Raw genomic sequence first — 25,218 nt, forward strand, 5'->3', positions numbered from 1 at the left:
CCATACTTTGTGTAGTATGGTTTGTCACAAAGTTTGTCACAAAAGTGGGAGATCTTAAGTATTCATCAACAGGGAATGGTTGAATAAATTGGATCTAACCCCACTAAGAAGTACTATGTGTCTTTTAAAAAGAATGAGCTAGACTTAAATGAACCAACATGAAAAGACATCCTTAGTATGTAAAGTGAAAAAAGCAAGTTGCAAAAAATCTGGTACTATGTGTGTGTATATTTGTACTTTAAAAAGGCATGGAGTAGAGAAGAGGAAAAGGATGGGGAATGGGGGGAATAATGGGAAATGATAATGGCCAAATTATATTGTTATATTGTGTGCATGTATGAATATGTAACAACAAATCCCAGCATTATGTACAATTATAATGTACCAATAAAAATATGGAAAAAATAAAGAAAAGGCATGTAAAAGTCCATATAAAATTAATGTATAATTAGTTATTAGTTGTAGAGAATAAATTGATAGGTCTGGAACATTTTTCTATACTATTCGATTTTTCTCCATTATATTACTTTTGTTTGTTTGTTTTGGGTAAGGGGATAGAACTCAGGGGCACTCAACCACTGAGCCATATCCCCAATCCTATTTTGTTTTTTATTTAGAGACAGAGTCTCACTGAGTTGCTTAGCACCTCACTTTTGCTGAGGCTAGCTTTGAGCTCGTGATCCTCATGCCTCAGCCTCCTGAGCCACTGGGATTATAGGCATGTGTCACTGCAGCTGGTTCTATTATATTACTTTTATAATTTAAAAAGAATAAATTTTCTGGGTATGGGGGCGCTTGCTTATAATTTCAGTGACTCGGGAGGCTGAAGGAGGATGATCACAAATTTGAGGCCAGACTCAGCAACTCAGTGAGACCCTATCTCAAAACTAAAAAAATAAATAGGGCTGGGCATGAAGCTTAGTGGTAAAGGATGCCTGGGTTCAATCTTCAGTATCAAAATAACTAAGTAATTACAAAATAAATAAATTCTGGGATATTAAGCTATCTTTAGCAAGGGTCCAACAGTCTTCAGGTCAGGTATAGATACCCAGAGGCTTCAATGATCTGTTGTTGGGAAATAGTTGGTACAGGGATGGCAGCAGGTTTTAAGAGGCAGAGGCTCTAGGTTAACTCTCAGAATGGTCAGGGTATGGGTTTTAAGGAAAAGTGCAGGTGTTGAGTTAGGGCAAGGCCAGCTGTGGCTGGAAGGCAAGAAACTAATTTCTTAGCATTCCTACAAATCCTTTTCCTCTTCTTTACCATTGCTCCTTCCTATCTCCCCTTGCCCAAGTTGGCATGTGTACTAGTAAGGGTTCTCTAGAGGAACAGAACCAACATATATATCCTAGACACTCTCATTGACACATCCAGAAGCCTCTTACTTTCAGGCATCTTTTAATCCAATCAGTTGACAATTCAGATTGACCATTACAGCATGTGGTCCTTTCTTCCCCTTCTGTACCTCTCACTCCCTGTGAGTTGCTCTTAGCTCACTCTTCCTGGGCAATGCTATGCTTTTTTTTTTGGCAGGCTTGAAGAAGCTTCTTGGCACAACATAAGTTGGTTGGGCATGATATGATTTGGCTGGGGAGCTGTTGGGTGATGCTATAGGTGCTGTGAGGCGAGCTGGAATAAGTGGCAAAAAAAAGACTAATAAATGTTTGGATGTTTAATACAACCAAGAGTAGGGCCAGGAGCCGGGATTATGGGGCTGGGGCTGTAGCTCAGTGATAGAGCATTTGCCTAGCACATGTTGAGGCACTGGGTTTGATCCTCAGCACCACATAAAAACAAATAAAGGTATTTGTTTAATAATATATTTAAAATATATTATTTAATATATTTAAAAAATAAAAGATCAGGCGTTATATGAGTATGGCTAACTTGACTTATTAGCACAGATTTTCTCAATTGGGCCCTAATCCATTCTTCTATAGAGCAGATTTACCTGGTAGGCAGAGTGCCCAAGCCCCATAATACTTCTAGGGGCCCACAAAAATGCTTTAGTTGAAGATTAAAAGATGTAAATAGAATCTAGATTTGCATTCACCCTTATGCCAATGTAATCATAAATATAATTTTTAATTTTTTATGGAGTAAGGGTCCTATGAAGAGCCTAGGGCCCATCAAAGTTAAAACATGGCCCTTATCTTCTACCTTCTATAGCTGTTGTTTCCTTTCCCTGATGTCTTCTTAGTTTCCCAGAACCTTTTGTATCTTTGTCCCTCTGTGTCCCTGCTCATACTGTTTGTGTGACATCTCTGCTTCTCGAGTTCTTTCCACCTGAGAACTCACCCATCCACAAGATCAAACGTCATTCTTTGTAAGGCCTTTCCCAATTCCCCTGAGAGGAAGGGACTGTTCCTTCTAATACACATAGCACTTTTTTTTTTCTTTTGACATCTCCAAGCTTCTCATGACTTATTTAGAGTAGAAGTTCCACGGGGAAATAACCTCATCTTACACTTCCTCATAACTTCATGTACTTGACATCCAATACATAGATATTTGGGGATAACAGCCAGTGACTGTAACAGAGTATTTCAAATGTATGTGGTTCTTCCCAATCTAAATCAACAGATACAGCTAAGGGACAAAGCAGGAAAAGAACCCAACACACACTTCTTCTACCAATGCCCTAAAATCTTTATTTCCACTGGGATTCCAGGCCCAATTCTCGTTTCTGAGAAAGAACTTCTCCTTTTCCCCACTGTAGGTCACATCCTGGCCACTTCTTTCTTTCCCTTTGGCTGGGCCACCCTAGAGTATCTTCTCTATAATGGGCTCCCAAAGGGTACCAGGGAGCTTCCTGCAGGGTTGAGTTGCAGGTAACAGGAGGCAGCTGTGGTTCCACGGCACCCTCAAGTGGTGATAGCCTGCTACTGATGTCAGAAGAAGACTTCCTGGACAGAATTTGTTTTCAGCTAGGCAGAGGGGGGAAGGGAGGGTTTTCTTTTTTTTTCTTTGGTACCAGGGATTGAACCCAGGGGCGCTTAACCACTGAGCCATATCTCCAGCCCTTTTAAATATTTTACTTAGAGACAGGGTCTTGGTAAACTGCTTTAGGGCCTCACTAAGTTGCTGGGGCTGGCTTTGAACTCACAATCCTCCTGTCTCAACCTCCTGTGTCTTTGGGATTACAGGCATGTGCCACCAGTCCAGTCCTGGCAGTAGGGGGAGCTTTCTACCTCGGGCGAAGAGCCGGTAGCACATCAAGTCCACTCCATACCATGCCTATGCCAGTGCAGTGGAAGGGATCAGTCTTTCAGTCTTGCTCAACTCTGCAAACTGTCCCTGCTTGAGTTCTAGACTCAGGGTTGCCAATACCTTGCTGGGTGTCCTTGGACAAATTCACTCGTCTGGTCTCAGTTTCATAATATGAAATTAAAGGATTGGACTAAAATATCAGTTTTCAAATTAGGCTCATAGACCTCTACAAGTTCATGGATTGGAGAGCATTGCCCTTCCCTCCCTCAATTTTCACCATGCTGCTTTGCTTTTTCTACTTTATATATGGGGCTTAAACTTGAGAATCACTGCTTCCATGAACTTTCTTTCAGCATTAACATCCCAGGATTCCCAAATGTGGTCTCCTTCCACATGGCTACACAGCTCTATTGTTCTAGGCTTTATGGAAGCCAGCCAACTGAAAATGATCAGAATGGGGTGAAGAGGGCATAGTAAAGTTGGTGGCTTGTCTAGTGTTCTTGTGTGGTGGAAGGAGCTTTGGTTCAGCAGTGAAGAGCCTCAGTCTTAGTTACAGCTATCCACTAGCTGTGTGACTACGACAGACTCATTTACCTCTTTCTGCCTTAGTTTCTTGTCAGTAAAATGGGCACAGTGGTTCCTGTCCTGTCTTTCTCACAGGATTATTGGACAAATGAAATAAAATAAAGGATACTCAATGGGATACTTCCTATGAATCATGATCAGTTCTACACACTTTGGGCTATGAGCAAGGGAGGCTCTCTTTGACCTCTAATCCCTCCATGAGAGCACCCTGTTTCACTAGATTCTGCAGGTGCTCTGGGTGACCAGGGCTTCAGGATGGGGATACAGAGGTATTCTTCTTGTGTTCAGCATTGCTGTCCTGGGCCCTCCCCCAGCTGCCTTCTCTGCTTTGGAGGACTCTGTTTCTAGGGCAGAAGGAGAGCCCTAGGCCAAGCATCATGTGTCCTCAAGGACTCTTCCATCAGTGTGGAGGGAAAAAAATGGGTCCAATGTTGCAAGGAGCAAGATGGTCCTGCTTTGACATCCATTGGGTTTAGCAATCCATTTTTAAGGCCTATTGAGGAGCTAGTGTCAGTTTGTCAGACCTCAGCAATCCTGTTTCCTGAGAGGATCACAGGAGCTTGCTGGGGATGATCCAGGGCCTAGACAAAGAGCCAGAGCTGGTGGGTGTCCCTGGGATTACAGGGGGCCATGGTTGGTTTTTTGTCCTGGGATGTCAGGCAGGTACCAGATCCTGAGTTCCTGATGAGGTGATCCTAAAAGACAGAACAGCAAAGGATCAACTTGGGGGCAGACCTCTAACAGTGCTACTGGGGAGCAGTGAGATAGGGGACAAATGAAGGAGGCAAAGGAACCCAACAAGGCACAAAGAAGACATTTGCAATTTCTCTCCTGGGAGGCAGACACTCTGATGAGCTGCATTTGTGAGTCCCTGTCTGAGGCCAATTCCCAAGCCCCAGCTTTAGCTTGAGTGGCTGAAATAAAGGAAAGCAAGACCAGAGGCTAATAGAAAAATGCTTTCAGAAGGTATAGGCAGGTAGCCTGGGTTCTTGCAGCCTGATCCTTTAGACCACACTCTTAAGCAGTGGGTCCCAGTGGTGCCTGTTGAGTGTGTTGTCTACATGGCCACGGCTAATCTCCAACCCACTGACCCCATGGCAGCTCTGCTAAAACAGATATATAGAGAGAACAAACTATATTCAGACCATGAGCTTCATGCTTTAGATGAAGTCCAGTGACTAGCAAAGAAGAAAGCTGACCTTTGATGAAGAACAAGATGAACAGAATATATTACTTGGGCAAGATTTGGAAGACATGGAAGCAGAAATTCCTATTGTAAATCTGGAGCTTGTATAACAGAAACTGATAAAACAAACAAATAAACCTTATTGTACTGGAAGCTAGACTAGGAATTTATCCTATTAGAGAGAAGCCTGAAGATGTTTAGATGCTGCCCTCTCAGACAAAGTAGCAGTCTGGGGAGCCCCTACAAGTGACAGCTGAACAAACCCTGGCCACTCTCTCAGAAAACAATATAGAAGCCAGGTTCTTAGGAAATGCATCTTGTGGCCCCTACAAGTTCAAGATACCTGCAGGCAACGTGGACAGAAAGTAACTTTGGAGCCAAAGTATTCTTCTTCAAAGCACTACTACTAAGCAGAGACTTTTTCCAGGCCAGGAAAAAGGGCCATCATGTGTGCGCCAGTAAGGAGGAGCTGGGTGACTATTTGAAACCAAAATACTTGACCCAGGTTAGGAGATTTCTTTTGGATCTCTGAAGGAGGGAGCTTCCTGTGGACAATGCTCAGACAAGTCAGGGGTTAGTACTTCAAGGATGTGTGGTTACTCCATATTTGCAGGAAATACAAGTAGCAAACTAAATTCTGAGAATTAAATGTCAAGAAAGAGAGAGAGAGAAAAAAAAAAGAAAGGAAAGGAAAAGAAAAACAAGAAAGAGAAAAATGCTCTAAGGGACTCCTGCCAACCTAGATGTCCAGGCTCAAAGACCTGGGGTCACTGCTGCCTGCCCCCCATTTCCTGTCTTTGATTTTATTTTAACTCCTCCCTTTCCTGCAGCCTCAGGTTAGGCTCTTTTTTCCTGAGCTGAAAATGGGCTCAGCGATATGGATGCTACATTATATATCCTGGAACAGTGTGGCACCATGGAAAGAGCCTGTGCTTTCAAGCCAGACAACCTAGGTCTGAATCCCAGCCTGCCAATGCCTTGTGATGAGTCTTGGGTCAGTGGCAAACTTGTTGAGCTTCATCTGGCTCATCTATAGGCATGGGGCCACTGCCTACCTAAAGATGCTTGTGCCACAGCAGAACTGGCCATGGGCCATAATTGCCAACCCTATCTTTGTATCAGCCAGAACCAGTCATCACTCGACATTGATCAAGTCCTGAGAACCCTGCCTGTCATCAAGCCCTCACTCACCAGGTCACCTCATGGTATCTCAGGCAGAAGATACAGAGAATAAGCAGCAGGCAGATGTGGCCTTGAGTTCTTGATTCCAAGCTTTCTGGGCAACTGACTCACCTGGGTCAATTCCCATTCCTCATCCTTGGGTACGTGGCTATTTTTGCCAGTGAACTGACATTTCCGAAGGCCCAGTGTTCTAGCACTGGCATGTAGACACAGCTGCTTTGCGACATTGTGGCGAAGGTCCCTCTGGGTTGTGTACTCAAAGTACTGGAAGTCAAAACAAGAGGAAGTTTTGAGGAGCAGGTGGGGAGTGGCCCACTGTCTTCCAAAGCCACATGCCCTAAGACACCATCCACAGGTGGACTGCTGGGAAGGAAAGCAAGTGGACCAGGCCATGCTAAGACTCTCAGTAATTCTTGTTGCCTTCATGATTTTTATCAAATACAGGTTATATACTGGGATAACAATTAATATATATTTAGTTAAAAATTAAAATTTTCTGTGCATGGTGGCATATGCCTATAATCCTAGCAACTCAGAGGGCTGAAGCAAGAGGATCACAAGTTTGAGGCCAGTCTCAGCAACTTAGCAGGGACTTGAGCAACTTAGTGAGATCCTGTCTGAAGTAAAAAATAAAAAGGACTGAGGACATAGCTCAGTGGTAAAGTGCTTCTGGGTTTGGTCTCCAGTATCAAAGTAAGTAAATAAATAAATAAAGTAAAATTTAATTTAGCTTAGCCTCATTTTAAGCAGCATCTGTGTGTAAAATCATGTGTTGAATATGCTAGTTCTATCTCTGCTAGTAAATTATTACTAAAATAAAAAATGTTCATCTGTGTGCCACCTAAAAATCATCTTGCAGGTCAGTAGTTTAAGAAACTGCTTTTGAATGGCTTTGTCTTCATTTGCACATGCTGACAGCCTGTTCAGGTCCCGAGCCACTTCTCTCCTTGCTTCAGCTCTGTTTTAAGTACCTCTTATTTACCAGCGGGTGTACATTTAGGGTAGTAGAGGGACAATGAATGGGGAGGTTACTAGTTATTTCTCAGGGGAGTGCTGGGGCATTCTGGGACTTAGGGTAAACTTCTAGGACGCCAGGTAATTGTGAGATGTCAGTAGGTGACCGTTTGGGGTCCCTGCTGGGTGGGAGGATCAGAGTGGTAGTTTCTGGGCAGGGGAGATAAAAATTGAATGTAGGTAAAGGGAAATGTTCAAAAATTTTCAAATTTTCCTGCAAATATCAGCTGGCTTCCTTCCAGCAAGGCTTCTCTGATTACAGTGTTCTCTCTCATTCTTCTCTAGCACCCAGCACTGCTGCCAGTGTGCCCTCTGTCCCCAGACTTCAGGTCTTATCTGTCTGTGTCATGCATTATCCCTCAGACTGAGCTCCCTGAGACAGAGATGGTACCTCCTCTGCCTTTCAGACTACCTCCACTCCAGTCCTTGGGAAAGGACTATTTAGGGTAGAGGAAGGGAACCATGAGGAGAGGAAGTACCCCAGAGATTGGCTTCTCTTGGGTCTGCCTAGTATGGGTGAGCTGTTTACCTGATTGCCACCGAGGCCATGGCAGGAATACATGATGAGGGGCTTCCCTCCATGGTTATTCTCACCCACATCCAGGCACTGATCAATGCCAAGGTTCTTGATCTGCAAGATGGTAAACAGAGAGGGGGACCAGGGTAGCGTGACTGGGAGTTTCCAATTTTGTGCTGTGAGGCCCAACTGGAAAAAAACTTTCTCTTCTACTCATCTTCTCTGCTCATTAACCCAGATGCCAGGAGTTCTAGCAAAGTGAGGGAGAGGCAGGACTGGACATCCACCATGGGGCAGGATGTATAAACTCTTATGACATCAGGTTCCTTGGAAGATTTCTTCCTTGGAAGAAGATTCCTTATGAGCAGTGGTTCTCAAAGCATGTAATGCCCAGACTATCAGCATCTGATTTTCAAATCCTATCCCAGTCATTCAGAATCAGAAACTTAGAATGGGGCCCAGCATTCTGTGTTTTAACACATCTCCTTGGTGATTCTGATGTGCACTGACATTTGGGAACCACTACTTATGGGTTGTTTCCTTCTGATCAGGTTTTTACCTATATCTAGAAGTCCCAAAGTGGACCCTCCATCCTCCTCCTGGATAAAAGATTGTGGTAGTAAAGGTCAATTCTTGTTTGCCATTCATAGTGGGGTAGGTGGTCTTGAACTTCTCAGGGGGTTGCTGTGATAATAGGTAGGCAGTTTGGTTCTCAAACTTACAGCTCCATAGAAGGTGGGATTCAGGTCAGGAACAAACATCTCTGGGTAGATGTTGTGAAGGAACCAGGAGAAGTTGTGGCAATGTAGTTGTTCCCGCAGCCGCAGTCGTTCCGAAATGTCACCAAAGGATTTCTGCCAACCAAGCCAGTCCCCTAAGGGTCAGTTCCACAGCCTTGACCTTCCCATTTGGGTTGAGCAGCCCAGACAGTGTGCTGCTCCCAAGGCCACTTTCTGTCCTGTGCATTCCCATTTAGGATCTGCTAGAGCTAGTTGTTCAGCCTCATATCCAATCTCAGACTCCCTACACCTTGGTTTGGGGTCACCCCCTGCAAAAAAAAAAAAACCCGCCACTTCCTCATTTCCTGTGACTGCCAGTAAGTCCTCCTGGTTCAGTCCAAGCTTCTCAGAGTGATTCTTTTGTAAGAGGTTCTTTCTCCCAAATTTCTTCTCTCCCCTCCCCTCCTAAATAATGCTGTAATTCTCCAGATAGGGACAACAAGGGCTCCTCTAGCCTTCAAGATCTATGGCCTCCCCTGGGCTCTATCTCACGGGGCTCTTCGGGCTGAGGGGAGTCACCAATGGTACTGATGGGGTCCCTGCCATTCAGTCCCTGACTGGAGTCTGGGATTCTGTGCTTTACTTCATCCTAACACCTCTGAGCACCACTTCCTCTCACCTCTTGGGCCATCTTTGCTGCCTGCAGATTTCTCCTGTAGAAAATCTTCTTGTAGTTATCCAGCCAGACCTCAGCCAGGCGCACTTGGTTGCGAGCAATGACACTGGTCCCCTTGGGGAAGGTGTGGGGACTCTTGGTACGGAACACATGGCCTACCACAGAGCAGGGGATGATCTCCAGCTGGCCCCCACACTGCCACACCTGGCACAAGAGGAGACAGGACCGTGTCTTAGGAGGTGGGTGGGGAGGGGACAATCTCCCCTCAGGTAGCTATGTTCAGTTTCCAGGGCACTAGACTCCAGGTCCAAGGACTCAGTTAACTTTACTCTCTTCCTGGAAAAAGGGACATTGACCAAGTTTCTTCCTAGGCTGTGACTACACAATTCCAGGGTCTGTGATGTTGGTTCATTCTTGTTTAAGCAAATAGAGATTTGCAGAATCCTGAGGTCACTATGGCCCACTTTAGAGAAGAGATAGTTGGTTCACTTTGTGCTGCTTACCTACTCTTCACTCTGATCACTTCACTTTTTGTCCTGAAGATGTGATTTCATCAGCTCACCTAGGTATTACTGGAAACTAAAGATCTCCCAAGTCATAGAATTAGTGCACTAGTCAACAGCAAGGACTGTCAACTGCCAAGTAGCCTGGGTAGTCACCAGGTTCCTTAGCACACCAGTTTCTCAGGAGAGAGACTGAACAGTGAGTCAGAGACTCACTGAGTAGCCTAGAATCAGAATCCTGGGAGTTACTATGACTGGCCAGTGACCCTTCTCCATACCAGTGGGCTGGCCAAAAACATCCCTTCCACTGGTCTCTTCTTTTGGGTTTCATGTGTGGAGATATGTTTTGTTCTCTTTAGCTTCTGTAGTACAACCATAGTTAGATTATAGCAGATATCAATTATGTGTTTATTATGTGCCACTGTAAGAGGTGACTTCAAAAATGGACTCATCTAAGAGTGGTTGGGGAAATAGAGTCCCAGGAACCACAGGCTGCTCTGTCCAAGAACCAGGGAGAGGCGGGACAGGGCCAAGATCACTGTAAATGCCTGTCTGAGGTAGTATTTCCTGGTATCAGGTGCCAGGAGAGAAAGATGCCTGGGGGTGGAGGATGATTGTAAATATATCAGCTCCACGTTATTTATAGAAAATTTACATCTGTGTGAATGTGAAATAAATGTCCTTAACTCAAAAAAAAAAGAAAGAAAGAAAGAAGAAAAAAAATGAGCTCATTTACTTATTACTTTTTACTGGCCTGGGGATTTGAACAGGTTTCATAAAGAGAAAATCCTTTCTTCCTACCCCAATCTTGATTTGCCTAATTCTTAAAATCCCTCAGAGTTCTGGAATCTACCAGAATCAGGGTCTCTGTCTTCTCCTACAGTTATGAAGAGTTTATTTAACATAGACAGAGAAGCCCTAAGGGGATGTATCTTTTGACATAGGAAGGAGAGCCTATTAGAATCCCCAGTCCCCCATGACTCTATTATCCATTCCCTCCTAGTAGTTCTACCTTGTAATTTATTTCAAGTCATCCCACTGATTGCCAGAACCCTTCTGCCATGGACAGGGAGGGGAGCAGAGAAAGGGCAGACCATGACAGAAAACAGCCACCCTTTCAAGTTCAGTTCCAGATGTGACATCCCTGCCTAAAGGATAGCTCCTTGTGCTGTCCCCTGGGAAGTTGTAGTTTCCCCCGAAGCTCTCTTCACTCTCACCCGCAAGGACATTTCCACGTTCTCCCCTCCCCAGATCTCCATCTGATTATCATAGGTACCGATGTGCTCAAAGTAGGACTTGGAGATGGAGAAGAGGCCACCAGCAAATGTCGGGGACCTGGAGAGACAGAAGAAGAAGCATGTGTATCTTCTGCAGGGGGAGGAGCAGGAGGCTGTTGAGGAATGCTGTTTGTGAGCTCATTTCCTAGGCCTCCATAGCCTACCTCCTCTTCTTCCTGGGACATGTAGCCCCTCTTCTGCTAAGTCACCTGTCCACTTAACTTTTACTTTGTCCTTTTTCCCTTCTAATTCTGGGTCAAGGACAGATGTAATTATCATTACTCTCCTCTGAAAGGCACTCATTCATTCATTCAACCAAGAATGTATGAGACACCAGCCTCCAGCATGTGTGCTATACATGAGGGGCATCCAGAGCTGACAAGGACAATCCCATTCCCTGAGTACACAGTATAGTAGCAGAGCAGGAAGCTTCATTGCTCACTTTTTGGCATCAATGTGCTAGAATGAAGTAAATACTCAATTTTTGGAAGTTGTGTGAAATTGTTTTAGAAAATAGGCAGGAGTCAAACTGTGAATGAATGAACACATATTATCATCTGGGCTGGCCCTATTCTATGTTGGGGTCTTTGGCCCTTCCGCGACTATAAAGCCACAGTATTAGCAGGAATCTAGCCCTGGTGTTCTAAGCTGCCTGAGAAACTCAAGATGCCAGTTACCTTGAAAGGGGAAACTGATAAAAGGTGCCCCTGGAAACAATGGGAAGAAAGTGTGAGATAAGCACTATGTTTGGACTATGAGGAGCAACTAGGAGGCCATAAAAAGATTATGGCATTCAGACAAAGGCAAGGAGGCATAGACCCAATTTAGGTAAATTGACAAAAACATCTCATTCCTAGAATTAAATACCAGGCTAAGGGTGGGGCACCTAAGTGGACAAAGGGAAGTAGAAGCATAATAGAAGGCAGGAGCACTTAGTCCTTGGCTGTTGGCTTCTACACCTGAGCCAGGCTGGCTTGAATAGCTCTTTGCTGCCCTTAGTGGGTAGCTTCATATGATAGACCAAGCAGAAAGAAACAGAAACTTTTTGTGTAACCCCAGAACCTATCAAGGGGCTTTCATCACAGTGAGGTCCAATCAAGGTTCAATGGGCTGATCCACAAGAGCCTGACCTTGGTGTTATCCTGTAGTTGCACTAATCTCCCTGAAATTGGCTCTTGCAGCCACTTTCTGGGAGGAATTTCAGTTGGGAAACCTGAATGCTCAGCTTGGCTTCCTGTCACTGGTTCTGTCCTCTCCCAGGGTTCCTAAGCCAGAATAAGTAGCATCCAGAGAGGCTCAGAGAGTCCTAGAACTCCAGATGGCTTTGAAGCTAACCTGCTCTTGAGAGTCTCCCCCACTGTGGCCTGTCTCATCTCCAAAAGGTCTCCTAGACTAAGTCACTGACAAATCAGCTGTGAGGATAAACCCTACACAGGGAATATCACAATAGATCCACAACCAACAAGCAACCTCTAATAAATGCCCTCTATTTCTTAGCCCTGGGATCCCTCTGGCTCATCTGCCTCTCCCCTTATTTTCTCACCTCCTCTTTGAAAGAGGAGGTGAGGAAGTCCTATAGAAGTCCTGCCATGGGCCACTCTGTGAAGTGCCTTGGGCATGCCATGACTGCCACCAGGGGATTGGAACCAAGGAGCAAATTCATTCCTCAAACACTGGAGCTTTGTTCTCCAGTTGTATGTCCCTGGATGCTGGAGCTGGGGATGTCAGTGATGAGTGGCAGCCAGGCGCCTTGTCCCTGACTGTGTTGCTATGTGCCTGGCCCCAGTCTGGGTGTGGGATTTATTGCTGTACATGCCAAACAAAAGACATCTATGGAAAAAGTGGAGGGTCACTAGGGAATTCCAATTCCTTTTCTCTCTCCTGTCCTCTCTTTTCCCTCTTTGTTTCTAATGCAGACAGACAGTTGGCAGTTCAGTATCCCTGGGCACCCGAGCTATCTCAACTGAGACTCTGGTCACCATTTCTCAGGATTCTGGGCATGTGCAATGGGAGGAACCCCAAGCCTCTCCTCCTTTCAAACCTCTCTGCACCGGGCACAGTGGCACACACCTGTAATCCCAGCAACTCAGGAGGCTGAGGCAGGAGGATCATGAGTTCAAAGCCAGACTCAGTAACTAAGCAAGGCCCTAAGCAATTTAGCAAGATGCCATCTCTAAATAAAATATAAAAAAGGTGCTGGGGATTTGGCTCAATGGTTGAGTGCCCCTGGGTTCAATCCCAAGTACCAAAAAAAAAACAAGCAAGATTGCATGTGGATGGTAAAACCTGTGATCTTTACTATCTGGCCCTTTACTGAAAAAGTTCAGGGCAGCAGGGTGCAGTGGTGCATGCCTGCAATCCTAGCAACTTGGGAGGCTGAGGCAGGAGAGTGGCAAGTTCAAGACCTATGCAACTTAGTGAGACTCTGTTTCAAAATTCAAAATAAAAATTTTTAAAGGCTGTGGATTTAGCTCAGTTGTACAGTACACCTGGGTCCCTAGTACTAAAAAAAAAAAAAAAATTCAGGGCAACTACAAATTGCAACAAACTTTAAACTGCAGAAAACTTATTTTCCTTAAATATGTTCTCAATCTCTTAGAGACCAGTACTTAGGAATGCATGCCACCCCTACTTATTACAATGGCTATTCAACTCTGACCTCCACCCATCTCTCACCTGTTCTTCCAGCACCATTTATGACCTAAGTGTCAAAAAGAATCAATGAGATAAAGTAGAAGCCTTAGTCCAGTGCCTGGTGCACAGTCAGTGTGAATAAGAGCAAGCTGTTTTGGTGTGCAGCAGTACAGTGCCATGGTTAAGGCTGTGCGGTAGACAGAGGAGGAATATCTTTGCTACCATTTGCTACCTGCCTGATCTAAGGTCAATTATTTATCACTAGGAGCCTCAGTATAAAACAGACTATCATAGTACCTACCTCATACAGAGTGAGGATTAAATAAAAATGTCAAGTACTTGACAGAGCACCTAATAAATGCTGATGTGGGATGGCACAGGTCCCTGGAGTTGGGCAGGACTGTGGCCACAGAAGTCATGTTGGGGGCTCATCAGGCTGTGATCCTTACTTGATGGGGTAGGTCTCATCCTTGCGCCTCTGTTTCTCATGGTCAGGCAGAGTCTCCCAGCCAAAGGTCAGGCTCCAGTCAAAGTTGCCACGGCTGTGGGCTCTGCCCCGCTGGACAGGCTTGAAGAATGCAAAAGTATTCAAGTCGATGGTAACAATGTCTGGACTCACCACTGTTGTCTTGTCCTCAGCAATTCGAGCCAACAAGGGCTCCAGCCAGCCATGGAAGCACTCACCTGCAGAGCCAGACCAGGAGGTAGCAGTCAAGGTCCTCCCCACAGTTGAACCAAGCCCCACCCCAGGCTTGCATCCCTGAGACAGGTCCTTTTGACATTTTCAATGGACTTCTGCATATATTACTTCATTGGGCCTTCAGAGTAATAATTTTGTTAGGTAAATAAGATTTAGTATTCTCATTCCCATTTTACAAATGAAGAAACCGAGGCTGTTAGTGGAACAGTTAGAATGGGAACCAGAGTTTCTGACTCCAAGTCTAGAGCTTTCCCTAATATATCTCACAGCTCTTACACAATACTTTTTTTTCCCCCTGAAAATGATTGGAAAGAAGAATGATAGTGAAATATAAGATGGATGCTAGTTGGCCGATGATAATAAACGGGTATTCTGCTGGTTGACCTCCAAAACACCAGGAAAGTGTTTTGACTTTTATCAAGAAGAAGGCCTTTCTGACTCCACATGGCTCCATACGAAAGCCCCACCCAAATTGTTCCCAGTTTGAGGTCTCTTTGAGGCACAGAGTTCAGAACAAAATATAGGTCGGGGAAAGGTGGAAGGAAGAGTGTCGAGGGCTCCAGAGTACACTCTCAGCAATTTTGGGGTCACCAATTGTTTTAGAGTTATTTGTGCCTCCTAATTAAACATCCCTGAGATTGGGGAAGTAAGGGGCAGAAGAAGAAGAGGCTCCCAAGCTTCCTTCACTCCTGAAAAAGTTGAACAGTGTGGTCTCAGCTTTTCATTCTGCCAGGAGGGAGGGACAGGTGGTAATGTGGGCCTCCTGGGTGCCAGGCAGGCATCTCCTACTCACAGTGGGCATCCAGGAACGTGAGCACCTCTCCCTGCGCCACGCTGGCCCCCAGCAGCCGAGCAGTGATCAGCCCCTTCCGCTCCTCCTGCCGCACCACTCTTACGATCTGCAGCTGCTGCACATACTGTTCCAGCTTCTCCTTCAAGTATTCTGGAAGGGACAAGGCCACTGTTGCCAGTTCACTGCTTTGTTGCAAACTTAATCCCCTGTGGGTACCAAGCCTAGGTGCTCTAAGGTCACCAGCACACCTGAATGCCAAATACCCCCCACCCCCACTGCATTGAGCCACTCCACAAAAGGCTGAGGTGAAAAAGGGGGACGAGGGAGGATGGCAGAGGAAGGAGGAAGTTCCATCTGCAGCCAAGTCTCCTTGGGGCTTTGTGGTGCCTGTTTACTGAGGCACCTCTCCATATTCCATGACAGCATCTCAGAGTTGTGTTTTGTGAATACAAAATAACAAAGGCTCTCAAGTGCCTCTCACAGTTTCTCTACTGTCCCTGCCACTGCCTTCAGAGCCGTGATTCCGCCTCCTTCCCCCTCACACCTGGTGGGTGCTCCCTCATTTCTCAGTGTCTATGATTCCCTGTCTTCCAGGATCTTTGGAATAAGTTTGACTGACAGAGCAAACACGGATGTTGACTGCTTGCCAGTCGATCAACTGCTGGATCATCAGCAAGAAGTCTTAATACTTTCTTCTTCATCATCATCTTTTTTTTTTTTTTTGGTGCTGAGGATCAAACCTATGGCCTCGCTTATGCTAAGGTTAGCACTCTACTACTGAGCTACACCCTTAGCCTTTTTTATTTCTGAGACAGGGTCTTGCTAAGTTGCCCAGGCTGGCCTAGAATTTGTGATCTTCCTTCCTCAGCCTCCTAACTATCTGGAATTAGGGCTGGGGTTGTGGCTCAGCGGTAGAGCGCCCGCCTCACACGTGTGAGACCCTGGGTTCGATCCTCAGCACCACATAAAAATAAATAAACAAAATAAAGATATTGTGCCCATGTATAACTAAAAAAAAAAAAGTATATGGAATTATAGGCATGTGACACCATTCCTATAATCAATCAATCAATCTCTCTCTCTCTCTCTCTTTCGATATACACATACACTTTAAAAAACAACTATACACCAGTTATCTGCCATGGGCCAGTCACAGTGTTAGGGACTAGTATACAGTGATTACAACTGTATGATATTTGACCTAAAGAACACATTGCCCCATGATCTGTCAGTGATCTGCTAGGGGTAATGCAGGCTGGGCCATTCTTGCAAGAGGACCAAACATTTGAATTAGAAGGCAGCAAAAAAAAAGCTTTCTGAAAGGAGGGGCATCTTCACTGAGATCTCCAGCTCCTTTTGAGAGGGAGTATTCTGTTTCTTTACTGGCCTTTACACTGGCTGTTCTCCTGGTGGGGAGCATTCAGAGTGATCTTCCCTAATGTTCCTGGTACTCCACCTGAAACCCTCAGCACATTAAAAATAGCTCTATTCTGAAGGAATCCGTCTTGAAACATATTCCACATATACCTGTGCCACTGTTCTAGTCTCAGTTGTGCAGAATGGAGATTCTTTTTTTTTTTTTTAATTTTTTATTGTTGGTTGTTCAAAACATTACATAGTTCTTGATATATCATATTTCACACTTTGATTCAAGTGGGTTATGAGCTCCCATTTTTACCCCATATACAGATTGCAGAATCACATCAGTTACACATCCAAGAATGGAGATTCTTGTAGTGTTAACAACTGTGGCAAATCTGTGTCCTTTCCTTTTGGATCCTGGGATCAGCCCAGTGCACAGGCCCTGCTCTGAATTTTACAAACCCCATGAAATCAATTTAGCAGACTGCCACTAATCCTGCACACATACACACATGCACACTATAGTGAACACTTGAGTACCTACTATGTGCTATTCACTGAACTAGGTATTTTCATGTTGACTTCCTTCTTCAGTCTTTTCAATAACAACTCTATGGAACAGGGAGTATTACCCCTGATATAGAAAAAAAAAAAATAGATGAAAGACTCAAAAGAGTGATGAGCCCAGAATCACAGCAAGTGCAAAGGGCAGCTGTGGGTTCCTAACCAGCCTGCGTCTGAGGTGAGGCCACTTGGCCAGGACAATATGCATGGCTTCAAGGTGGTCTCTGCAACCTCTTGCAGTTATCTGAGGCCTTACCACTTCCCAACATGTGAAACCCCAACAGGGAAGGAGATAGATCAAGCTCCTCTTTTTGCTTTTACTAAGGAGGGTAGAGCCCAGGGGAAAGAAAACATAATTTGGATTTTGTGTGTGTGTTGGGTAGGAGGCACTACTAAGGCTTGAACCCAGGGGTGCTTTACCACTGAGCTACATATCAACCCTTTCCATTTACTCTTTTAAAAATTTGAGACAGGTTCAAATGAAGTTGCATAGCCTGGCCTTGAACTTACAAACCTACTTGTGCAGTCTCCCAAGTGGCTAGGATTATAGGCGTGCCCCACTGTGCCTGGCTATAATTTGGAACTTCAACTCTTCTCTTTTCTTCAATTCTGGATAGACAGGTATTCCTGACATGGTGCTGCCTTCCTTGTGAATGGAATCCTTTAGGCAATCACTCAAAAGAGGAGCTGTATCTTACTTACTCCAGGAATGAGAACTCTTCCCTCTGGTATCAGGATCTTATGAGTCAAAATTAGCCTCCCATGGCAGCTTCAGTTCAGTGATCTCTTAGTGAACATCTGATAATGCATTTCCAGGTGCCAGATATTGTCCTGTGCAGGGAGAAGCCTACCAGGTCCTGCCACCAGGGATTTTGTAGCCTTATGACCCAACCACAAGCCCAGGGGCTGGTTCTGACAGAAAAGAGGGAGGAACCCCAAGCAGAAGCCTCACCTTCTCAGCATGGCTCATATTTCCCCTGAGAACTGGTTTAATCTGCTCACAGGAAGCTCATGGTAGTGGAGGTAACCCAGAGTCAAAACACCATAGGAAGTGGGTTTTGTGGTAACTGAGAAGCACTGAGCTGTGATCCTCAGGGGGATCTGAGCTCTGCAAAGTTCTCCCACGATTTCCTTCCAGTCTCACGTGGCTAGGCTAAACCTGGGGATTCTGAGCCTGAGAGGCTCCCAGTCCAAGGCTTCTGACCCTTCTAGGGAAATGAGACAGTTCCCTAAGAAAGACCCCCTGATAATTCTCCAATGGCCCCACCCTACTAACATACAGAGAATACCAAAACTGAGCATGGAGACAGGCAAGCCCATCTATGCTGTCTCATGTTTCTCAGATGACAGTCTTTTAATTTAGGTTCAGCACTATCACTCCAACCATGCTTACTCCTCAAGGCTCGAATCCACAAGACTGCAGTTGCCCTCAACACTCATGCCCCATGCAGCCCCATGGTTTGAAATAAATACCATCTATATGTGGAAGATTCCCAAGTCTTCCTTCCTGGCCTTGTCCTCCTCTTCATTTGGACATCTAACAGAACTGCAAACCTAATATATGTCTCCCAAACAACTTCAGATCCTAACCCACCTCCCTACCCAGTTTCCCCCCTGTCAGCACAGGGAACCAGCATTTCTCCAGCTACTCCAACTTGGAGTCATGTGGATTCTTCTTCCCTTTTCTCACTGTCCATGACCAGCCAGCCCATCAACAGGTTCTGCCAGTTCTCTCTCCATCCCGTCGTTGCCCCAGCACAAATGTCTTAACGGTCTCTGGACACCTCAATTCTACACTACTCTCTCCAAACTATTCTTAACACAGTCACAGTGAGCAACCAAGCTATCTTTTAAAACTATAAATCAGATCATTTCACCAATAATGGTTTAAGGTACACTTAAAAACAAATCTAAACTGTATGGTGGTTTCTTTTTAAAACTATAGAATATCATATGAGCCAGCAATTCCATTTCTGGTTATATACCCAAAAAATTCAAAACAGGGACTCTGATCTTTGTACATCCATGTTCTAAGCAGCACTATTCACAACAGTCGAAAGGCAAAAGCAGCCAGGCACAGTGGTGTAGGATCGCAAGTTCAAAGCCAGCTTCAGCAACTTAGGCCCTGAGCAACTTGGTGGACCCTATCTCAAAACAGAAGATAAAAAGGGCTGGGGATGTAGCTCAGTGGTACAGTGGCTCTGGGTTCAATCTCTAATACCAGAAAACAACAACAACAACAATTAAAAAAAGCAGAAGCAACACAAGTATCATCAACAGATCAATGGATAAGCAAAATGTGGTATATGCATAGGATAGAATATTATTCTGACAGATGTTCTGATATAGATGAGTCAGATATATTACTACATTAAAGAAAATAGTCATGAAAGAACAGATGCTGTATGATTCCACCTATATGAGGTACCCAGATCCATCAAATTCACAGAGGCAGAAGGTAGAGTGGTGGTTTCCAGGGCTGGGGTCAAGGAGGATGGGGAGTTGTGGTTTAACGGGTACAGAGTTTCAATATGGGAAGATGAAACTGTCAGGAGCCGCTCTGGACAGGAGCTGTGTACACACCTTTAAGTCCTGAGTAAAGAGGTACTGAACTGGTATTGTACCCATTGCAATGCAATTGGACTTTACCTCCGCTGAGGTAAGAAAGATGCAGCTCCAGGAGTAGGCGTCACAGGATGGGGTTGAATTACACCCACCTGTTTGTTGCAACCCTACCCTTTGCCCTTTTTTGGATAGAATCTTCCATAGATTAGCTCCCCCCATTAATAAAACCCAGGTTTGAGGTGTGCTCCCTCTCTTTCTTGCCTACCTTGCCCCCGTGGTGGGAGCTCAGCTGAGGAACAGTCACTGAACCCAATGAAAAAGGTATTTCTCTGACTTTGTGTGATTATTTCATGTCAGCTCAAATTCACTTGGAGTGACCCTGATTGATTTAGTGGCGGGCAGCCACATGAAACCATTCTGGAGATGAACAGCCATGATGGTTGCACAACAATGTGAGTATATTTCATATTAATGAACTCTGTCATTAAAAATGGTGAAAATGGTGAATTTTGTTACTTATGTTTTACTCCCTCTCCCCCCTCACACACACACAAACACATACTGCTCACTGCTTATAAAGGTCTTGTGATTCAGTCCCACTCATCCTTTTTTAATTTAATTGCAGTGCTGAGGATTGACCCCAGGGCCTCATGCACACAGGCGAGTGCTTTACCACTGAGCTACTCACACCCTCTAACCCCTGCTCGCTCACTGTACCAGTGTTCTTTCTGCTTCCTTGCCCACTTGCTCTCAGCTTCTTTGGCCTTCTTTCTGTCCCATAAACATGCCAAGCCTTAGGGACTTTGCACTGACTGACTGTTTTGCAGACATTATTGCTGAGATGCCAATGGGGATGGAGACAGAATCTCTTTATGGGGAGAAACAGAAGAATGTAAATAGGGTTAATATGGAGACAAACTGCAAGTAATAAAGCAACTTTACTTGTTAAAACAGATGCTGGAAGTTGTAAGTCAACTACAGTCACAGCCTTTGAACAATTTCTGATTATATCACTGACAACTCTTAGGAAGTTCAGGAAGCCTCAAAACAGCCACTCACTTCAGTTCTGACAAGCAAGGGATACAGAAGCAGGAGAATCTTGGGGGGTTTCCTACAGTGCATTCATAGGGTTCCTGCTGGGCACCTAGACAGGAGGACAGGGAGCAGGGACACTGCATTTCAGCAGAGGCACAGCCCTTGTTTGTGTGTGTGTAATGAGAGCTGCCCCTTTTCTCCTATCCTGTCCTTGCTCATCTCACTTCCCTCCCCCCACCTCCTCACTCCTAGCCTCTAAGGCGTGTGTTCATTTCTCCACTCTTTCTGGGCCCTAGGTATGTATCTGATTCCCCCATTCAACCAGTAAATCTTGCAGGAGGGAGGTCTAGGTTGTCTCTTCCTCAGCCTCCCCCTGGGGCAGGACAGGGCCTTGAACATGGAATGTACTGTTTAGGGTATGGCAGACTGATGGGTTGGGGGCCAGTTTTCAGAAGCTAGTAGTGTTTGCCAGACCAGGAGTGAACCCTGGACACTGACCCAGTCACTCAGGAGTGAAATCTGTGCCCTGATTTTTGACTGGGAGGTAGGAAAAAGAAAAAGTCTCCCAGCCTGGTACTGGGTCTCCACCCATCTCAGTATCAAATACCCAAATACTCTTGGTCATAGGGTTCCTGCTGGGCACCTAGACTGGGACAGAGAGCTGGGACACTGCATTTCAGCAGAGGCACAGCCCTTGTTTGTGTGTGTGTAATGAGAGTCGTTTAATCTGATTGAATAGTCAAATGCATAGGAAATTTTACCCCACTGTGGACTGCAGATCTCTGACCAAGGAGCTGAGGTTTTTCTTTTGTTTTGCTTTTGCCTTTTCCCACTCAACAGTGCCTAAAGTATCTTTAGAGTCTGAAAGCCCTCAAGGTTGGGTTGTTTATTTTATTTTACTTATTTACTTCTTATTTATTTTGTGGTATTGGGGATTGAACACAGGGCCTTGTACATGCTGGGAAAGCACTTTACCACTGAACTACACCATTAACCCTTTTTTATTTTTTGCGGCACTGGGTATTGAACCCAGGGGTGTTCTACCACTGATCTACATCCCCTACCCTCTTTATTTCCCATTTTTTTCTTTTTTATTTATTTGTTTATTGTTTATTTATATATGAAAGCAGAATGCATTACAATTCTTAGTACACATATAGAGCACAATTTTTCATATCTCTGGTTGTATATAAAGTATATTCACACCAATTGATGTCTTCATACCTGTACTTTGGACAACAATGATCATCATATTCCACCATCATTAATAACCCCATGCCTTTATTTCTCATTTTGAATCAGGCTCTTCCTAAATTACCCAGGTTCGCCTTGAACTTGTGATTGTCCTGCCTCAGCCTCTTAAGTAGCCATGATTATAGGTGTGCACCACTATACCTAGCTAGGATTGTTAAGTTTAGAGTGCACAAACTCTCTGTGGGGGCTGCACATTGTTGAGGGCGATGGTGCTCTAGTCTCAGTGGAGGAATAGAGTTTTCAATGAATTCTTGGAGCAGACTGACAGAAAAATAAGGCCCAAGTTAGGTTTTTCAGGAAGATGAGCTAGGGGTGCTAGAATTGTCCTTAAGAGAAAGTCCAGGGCAACAAGGTAGGAACAACCAGAGAGAATGTGAATATGTGTCTGACGGCTGCTAGGAGCAGAAAGAAGTTTTGGAGAGGTGCCTGGGGCTACTACAAATTCTGCCCTACGAGGCACAGGCTGTTCTGCCCTTTAGATGCTTCCTCTGCCAATCTGGCACTCTGTCATTTGTCCATCCTGGTCATAGGAGTGGCTTAACTGGGTACTTATGAACTCAGAAAGTCCTGTGAAAGCAGTTCATATCTCCCACCCTATGGCTCAGGGGTTGAAGCTTCTGAGGGATGAGTAGCACAGGGCTGGGGGAGCAGGGGTGCAAAAGAGCCTGGTATGAGAGGAAGCTGATACACTCGCTCCTGCTCCATACAGCCATTCTATTTGCTTGTAAGAGCCCTTTTAGGCCACTCCCAAGACCCTCCCATATCTGCCCAACTTTTGCCCTTCCCTTTCCAAAAGCCTAATCTATACATTCCTTGTCCACCAGTCTCTGACCACATTCCTGACACTTACCTTTGTAAATGATGCCAAGTGTCTTCTTGCCTGGGCAAATGTTAACTCCCGAAGAAATGGGTTCGACAGTGCTCATACTCAGGTCCTCCTTTAACAGCCCTAGTCCTCTTTCAGCATCTCCCACAACCCAGAGGGCAGGAGGAGGCTGGGGAAGTGAGGAGGGTCAACTGTTCTACTAGAGTGGTCCAGGACATACGCTGCAGGTGTGGAGTCAGTTCCTGCCTTCAATATGGGAGTTTGGATATGGAGGCTTGTCTGGGAGAGCCCCAGCCACCACAGGCCATCTGAGAGGAGGCACCAGCACCTGGAGACTCCCAGTCTGTCTATGCATCAGTCCTACAGCCCCTTTACTAGTCTGGAACCATCGTCCCACTTTCAAGTGGTTCTAAGAACTCATTCTTTGGACTCTGAGTCGTCTGCCTATCTTCTTGCCAATTACCCTCCTCCAAAGCTGCCATCCTTCTGAAACAAGGTCACTGTCCAGCTTAAACACTTTCAATGACTCATTTCTCCCTAAATAAATACATTTATCCTGGTATGAATGTTAATTCAACATCTTTTTGGACTCATTTCCTACCATAAACCCAAGCTTCAGCCACACTAGATCTCTCCAACAAACAAATTCATTTCTCTAGGATTCTGTTTATGTTGTTCTCTCTCCTGGGAATGCCCTTTATCCATTCCTCTTTCCTAGACATTCATTCTTTAAGGCCCATCTCCAATCTGGCCTCCCCTGTGAACCAGGCCCAGACATGCAAGGCAGAAATAACACCTCTGTCTCTAGACTCCCATGGAACATGGCCCCCACACAATGAATAAAATGAAACCATTGCTTAGGGAGCGATTGATTATTTGATGTCAATTATTCTGTGTCACATGAATCATCTCATTTATCACCTATCTCAGACCCCTTACCTACCATATAAAGAATTCAATTGTCCTCATTTTTAGAAAAGGAAACCAAAGTTCAGAGAGGTTAAATGCTTGCCCAAGCTCACAGAGCTAGGAAGAGTCAGAGCTGGGATTTAAATTCATGGAGTTGGACTCCCAAGTCCACACCCCTTCATATGTGTTCATATGGCCATACCACTATCTGACCTGTGAGGGCTGTTAGTTGGCCTTTTCAGGATAGGGTCTGTCTTGTTTGTCAAGACACCCCGTGGGCCTGGGTCAGTGCCAGGCACAAGCACTCAGTAAATGTTTGTGGAGTTGATTGAAGTGAGCAAGTAAGTGAGCAACCTCACTTACCTATTAACAACCATAGCAAAAAGAGCTTCTGAGGTGGAGACTTCAGAAGAGTGTTCTAGCAGGAAGGCAACAGGGAAAGGCCTGTGTCTACCCTCTGCCTTGTCCTTGCCCAGCATTTCTGAGTTGAGGTTGAGCCTGGCAGCTCTCAGGGAGTCCTGAAGGCCAAAGCTGCAAAGCTCTTAGAGTTCTTGGGGTCCAGTGGGAATAACATTCGGGCTCTACAAATGTAGTCTCCCTGCCCCCCACCTGTCTTCTGCTCCTGGCGTCTATGATGAGTGCAATGCCAGGCAACAGGCCTGATTCCTTGAGAGAAACTGTCCTCCTTCTCAGAGTACCCCTGGGACCCCAGCCCCTCCTCAGGGCCCCTCAAGCCTCACCCTCAGTGCTGGCATCATCCACCAGTATGATCTCCTTCAGCAAGATGGCAGGGCTGGTGTATAAGACACTGTACACCGTTCTCAGCAGTGTGGACCAGGCCTCATTGTGGAACACAATAATGACACTGGTGCTGAGCAGTGGGGGGCAGCGCGGGAATTTCTGGTCCACACACCTGGAAGGATGGGAGAATGGAAACAGCTGTCCAGGTCCATGGAAATTCTAGGAGTAGGAAAGGCTGGGTCTAAAGCTCCCCTAAACCATCCTTTGCTCCTGTGAACCGCCAGCTGACATCCCCTGCTATGGCTCCTTGATTTCCTATCACATGCTCTGAGCTTTGCACAGGTCCTAGCCAACACACCCCAACCTCCCCTGGTCTCCAGAGCTGGCTCAGTGCTCCAGATGTGATGCTCAGTCTTTCCCACCTCCTCCTTCCTTCATCTGTTCTCTACTATCAGGCTAGGACTTCCCAGGGCTGACTCTTTGCCTGTAGTATGTGTACTGCGTAAAGTGAAATCCAGTCTAGAAGTCCCCAAGGGGTAAGTGATAAAGGGCAAATTTGGCATTTGAGAATGTTGACTACAATTTTCTTACTCAATGTGAGGAAAAAAGGTTCTTCCATTTTTAATTTACAGTTCCTCTCTAATCCATTTCCCTATTAACATCCTATAATACAATTCTACTATCACAGTCAATTTCCTGCAAACTTTTCTCTATTCCCATCTACTACAACAACCATTCTGTGGCATTTGGTCACACTGCCATCTAGACACTCCATCTTTGGGTGAGAATCCGGAGTTCGGTAATCCCATGGTTTAACACCACTTCTAGTACCCCTCTGTTGTTCAGAGAGATTGCTCATGGGCCCTCCAGAGAGATTCTCCAATTTCCTCCACTGTGCCTGAAACAATGCCCTCCTTTGCCAACAAGCTCACAGTAACACCAAGTGACCCTTGTTCTGGGTTATGATAC

The 25,218-nt window shown here is 45.3% G+C and overlaps 1 protein-coding gene across 1 annotated transcript in view; it reads right to left on the bottom strand.

Moving 5' to 3' along the window:
* Positions 1–420: 420 nt before the first annotated feature.
* Positions 421–25,218, bottom strand: part of Galnt6 (polypeptide N-acetylgalactosaminyltransferase 6) — a 38,975-nt gene continuing 14,177 nt past the window's right edge. Inside the window, exons 4-12 of the mRNA XM_046436220.2 lie at positions 24,249–24,421; positions 14,994–15,143; positions 13,950–14,184; positions 10,807–10,924; positions 9,090–9,290; positions 8,414–8,545; positions 7,704–7,805; positions 6,272–6,424; positions 421–4,487 (exon numbers count right to left, since the gene is read on the bottom strand). Of these exons, the coding sequence (XP_046292176.1) occupies positions 4,374–4,487; positions 6,272–6,424; positions 7,704–7,805; positions 8,414–8,545; positions 9,090–9,290; positions 10,807–10,924; positions 13,950–14,184; positions 14,994–15,143; positions 24,249–24,421 (1,378 nt within the window). The 3' untranslated portion in view covers positions 421–4,373. The remainder of the gene's footprint in view (positions 4,488–6,271; positions 6,425–7,703; positions 7,806–8,413; positions 8,546–9,089; positions 9,291–10,806; positions 10,925–13,949; positions 14,185–14,993; positions 15,144–24,248; positions 24,422–25,218) is intronic.

This window comes from Marmota monax, unplaced genomic scaffold (genome assembly GCF_021218885.2).
Source record: "Marmota monax isolate L192 unplaced genomic scaffold, Marmota_monax_Labrador192_F-V1.1 WCK01_AAM20220418_F8-fsc00012, whole genome shotgun sequence".
Lineage (NCBI taxonomy): Eukaryota > Metazoa > Chordata > Mammalia > Rodentia > Sciuridae > Marmota > Marmota monax.